General features: G+C 33.2%; 1 protein-coding gene across 1 annotated transcript in view; it reads left to right on the top strand.

The window, feature by feature from the left end:
* The first annotated feature begins 3,716 nt into the window (after window positions 1-3,716).
* The window catches only part of LOC105127817 (WAT1-related protein At4g08300-like), a 2,804-nt gene continuing 2,069 nt past the window's right edge, over window positions 3,717-4,451 (top strand). Inside the window, exons 1-3 of the mRNA XM_011029258.1 lie at window positions 3,717-4,014; window positions 4,106-4,168; window positions 4,279-4,395. Coding sequence (XP_011027560.1) covers window positions 3,803-4,014; window positions 4,106-4,168; window positions 4,279-4,395 — 392 coding nt within the window. The 5' untranslated portion in view covers window positions 3,717-3,802. The remainder of the gene's footprint in view (window positions 4,015-4,105; window positions 4,169-4,278; window positions 4,396-4,451) is intronic.

Raw genomic sequence — 4,451 nt, 5'->3', positions numbered from 1 at the left:
TTATGGTACAAGAACACAGTGTCTTAGTAAAGAGACATAACAAAATATTTTATATTAATAGATGGACGAGATATATGGTGGTTAGTAAATAAAAGTAATCTAATTAATAATTGGTTCTTCGCCATTTTATTTTTTTAATATATAAAGCAAAAGAAAATTTAAATTCTTCTCGTAAAAAAATGACGTCACCAATGCGTTCGAGAATCTTTGGAGAGAGGGGATGAAAATACACTCTATTTATTTCGATTTGCAACTAGATGAATAAAAATTAAAATTTTCTCTTTGGGTGATTGGAGGATGGGAACGAGAAGTTTTGGTATCGGATAACAATTTATGTCCCACGAACAGAGTCTTATAAATAAATAACAGGGATTTTATTGTCTTAAAAAAATATTCTCTTCACCTCGCCTCCTCCATTATCCCTCTATCTTCTCTTCTAGATTTTTCTTATACAGTGAAGGGAGGGACTTGAATAAAAGGGAGGGACTTGAAGGTTAAAAAGATTTTCCTCCCTTCATACTAGAAAGTTCTTTTTTTTTTCAAAAAATTTTTTTTTACTAATTACCAGTTCGATTACCTGAGATGAAGCCTTTTTTTTTTTTTCTCAAGGGTGTAGGTGTTGTTAATTTTTTTATCTTAAAAAAATACTCAAGCATTTTTAAGGAAATAATTTTTTTTTCTAGACTCAGGTTATTAATTGGAATGAATGTAGTAAATTAAATTAAATTAATTTAATAACATGATAAAAAAACACACGACAATAATAAATAAACCAAATAAAAACAATTAATTATAAAAGTGAATTGCCTATATAACATGAAAAGCTATCATCTCATTCTTCTTTTAAGGGTTTCATGATATTATTTGATAATAATAATAATAATAAATTATATAAGAATTGGATATCCCAATAAAAAAAATAAAATTAACGCTTAATTTCAATAAAATCAAATGTTAAATAATAATAATAAAAAAAAAAAATTAACTTAAATTTACCTCTGCTAACCTATCAAATATCTCATCTAGTTGTGAAGCTAAAATAACATTGTACTAAGCAAATTTAATAAAATTCAAAGCTAAATTATCAAACTAACCAATATTAAAAAACAAATTTTTTAAAAAAATTATTTTTAATAAAAAATAACTAAAAAAACAATTTAACTTGGGCTTCTTATTTTTTTTAAAAAACTCAACCTGTATCTTAAAATATGATATTAAGATAACTTTATAAAAAAATAAAAAAAATTATAAAGCTTAATATAAAAACTCGGTTAAAACCAATCCCAAGCAAAAAAAAAATAGATTTTTTTAATTCAAAGATAAAATATGGGTTAGATTAAATAAAACAACTTTAAATATAATAGAGGGATGAAACTAAACTAAAGGAAGGAAAAGGTGTCGTGGCATAATAACATAAGAAGGAAAGGTGGTGGTAAAAAGGAAAATGTGAAATTACAAGGGGTCAATATGCAATTAATAGACAATTGTTCAAAAGGAGAAATTGAGAGATTTGGTGAATGATTTTGAAGAAAATCTAGAGGCTAGGGTTCTGGAAAGGAAAGGAGAGGGGAATTGAAGGGAGTCTTGGATTTCCCACAGTGTTTTTATGTTTGATTAATGTTTTTATGTATGAAATAAGGTTGGGCAATGACTCAATTCCCAGAATGGAAGGAATAAGAATCCCTCCCTCGCAACGTACCCATGGGTTTCGGCCAAGAGGAGAAATTTGGAAATTGGGAATTTTAATGCAATTGAATAGAATTGTAAAGGATTAATGTTATAATATGAATATAAATACATGGAAAAGGAGAAGAAAATTACAAAATAGAGGAGAAGAACCCTCACTCTCTTCTTTTGAGGGGTTTCGGCCAATGCATAAGAGGGAAGGTTTTAATTTTTTAACTTGTTAATGTGGAAAAGCATGTATGATTTTATTCGATTGAGATTGAGATATCCGTGAGTTAAAAATGGACTCGTTGTGAAGAAACAATAAAAAAAAAATGAATTGTTCCTTTTATCAACAAGGGACTCGGCCAAGCATAGGTAAAAATACTGGACCGAGTTAAATTAAATAACACGTAAGATGTATATATATAACCATGTTTTAAATTTCTTTTCTTAAAAAAGAATACCAGCAAAGCTGCCATCACTTGATATCCACCGATCAAAAAATCATCTTCACACCTCTCCATCAGTCAATTTGCTTTCAATTTTCATCTCCCCTTCCATCCTTCTCCGCAAACTATATATATGTGTCTGCACGAACGACAATACAAAAATCAAATGTAAGGATAGAAGGTCGGCCCCCCCTGCCAAAAATAAAATAAAATTATAGGGAGCAATTCAAGGAGTGGAGGGACCAATAATGGAAAAAACCAATCTTCAACTATGCAATGCACTTATTGTAATATTAATCCTCCTCCTTTAAAGAAATTGGCCCCAAGTCGTTTGGATTTGTATCGCATAGCCTGACCACGCACCTTCTCATTTGGTCATTTTCACCCACAATAAGGTAAAACGTATTCTATTATGCCTTTATAGCCATGGATATAAAAAAATAATAAAACGAAATTCATCGTTCATGTACTAGCAGGAGAGATAAGAGAAGAAACTACCCCATCGAGAGAAGCAAAGGAGAAATATTGACCCATGTTTGTCTTTACCTTTTATTTTTTTGCGGTGGGAAAATCTCGAGCCACATATCTTTGGATAGTGCCACAGTAGTCTACAGGAAGAAAATGTTTTCGAAAATGCGCTCCCAGCTAATGCCATCGTTTCAGATATGCTCGGATGCACGAATGCTTGACATTTTTCTTCGGTGGGATTTCACCAACCTATTTAATTTCTCGATGGAATCCGAACACGATAGCACCACCATTTATTGATTTCCTTTCTAATGAATTTTCCTAAACCGAAAAATACTCGAGAAGGAAGGAGCCGGGATTAATTATATAATTTGCAGGACATTTTGTTGTTTTTTTTTAATGGGACCCTAATCAACGCGGATATACAGGCCTTGTCAAAACTCAAAGGCGATTTTTGCACGCAGCATCTAAAAATCTCATCGACTGATTTCATTAGTTGGAGTCCGGGGTCCAAATATATGCCTCCAAAACAAATAAAGGAATAAGAATAGTTATGGAATCGACCATCCAGATAACTCTTATGAAAAAACATGGATATTGCACGTAATGTTGCGGGATCTTATTATTCGGTACCTCTCCCGACTCCCATTTTCTAACCCCTACGTACGTTCCTCATCCTAGTTAAGCGATTTAATCTCTTGCAGCATAATTAATTAATTAATTAATTTCCTCATGCCTTTTTACCAGAACTAAGGTCAGAATAAAATTAATCTCAAGTGAATCACCCGATGATGGATGATCGATCAATTCAGATCAGACATCTCTTAGCAATGGTGTCCACTCTTCAAAGCACCCATTTTTAACACAGACCACAAGCTCGACACACATCATCCTAGAGCACTAAACCTTGATTTCATTCGATGGTCAATGTCTAAAACCCGCACTGCTAATAAATTAACAAATTTGGAACGCCATTGCGAGGATTAATCTAGTTAATTGCTTGGGAAATATGTAATGTTTTTTGCCAATGGATAAAAGAATCTTATAAAAAATAGAGTGAGAGTAAGTGCCCTAAGCGTAGAGTACAAATATTGGCATCGCGTTACTTTAGCTTATCTTGTCTATAAGAAGGCCACTTATCATCCCAATCTTTGCATAGAGGTAGTGAGTTATTGAGGGAGTGAGCTACGTGCAGAGAAAGGAAGTTGCATAGAAAGATGGGAAACCAAACCCCATGTGAGAAGTTGTACCTAGGGCTCAAGAAAGTTAAGCCTTACTTGGCTATGGTCTCCCTTCAATTTGGATATGCTGGAATGTACATCATCACCATGGTTTCTTTGAAGCATGGCATGAGTCATTACATACTAGCTGTGTACCGTCATGTAGTTGCTACGATTGTTATCGCACCTTTTGCCTTTGTCCTTGAAAGGTCTGTATCTCCCACAAGCCTCCACGACCGACTCATATTTGCACTCTTGCTTAACTCTAATCGTTATTTATTTCTTCTTCTTTTTCGGCAGGAAAATAAGGCCAAAGTTGACACTTCCAATTTTCCTTAGGATAATGGCGCTTGGTTTTCTTGAGTAAATGCACCTGAAAACTCGATTCCTACATCTGTGTATATATACTTCATAAATGTAAATTAAATTGTGTATCTCTAGCTAACTATATATATTTAATTGGAAACTACCAGGCCGGTGCTTGATCAGAATTTGTATTATCTGGGAATGAAGTACACCTCTGCTACATTTGCATCTGCTACAGTAAATGCCCTCCCGGCCATAACCTTTATAATGGCACTTATTTTCAGGTGACTGGAACTTTCAAATCACCTCGCCACACATCATTTTGTAGGGACATCATGCA

This window comes from Populus euphratica, unplaced genomic scaffold (assembly GCF_000495115.2).
Source record: "Populus euphratica unplaced genomic scaffold, PopEup_1.0 scaffold93.1, whole genome shotgun sequence".
NCBI classification, from domain to species: domain Eukaryota; kingdom Viridiplantae; phylum Streptophyta; class Magnoliopsida; order Malpighiales; family Salicaceae; genus Populus; species Populus euphratica.
The sequence above is the reverse complement of the archived record's forward strand: the minus strand, read 5'-3'. Positions and strand labels throughout refer to the sequence as shown.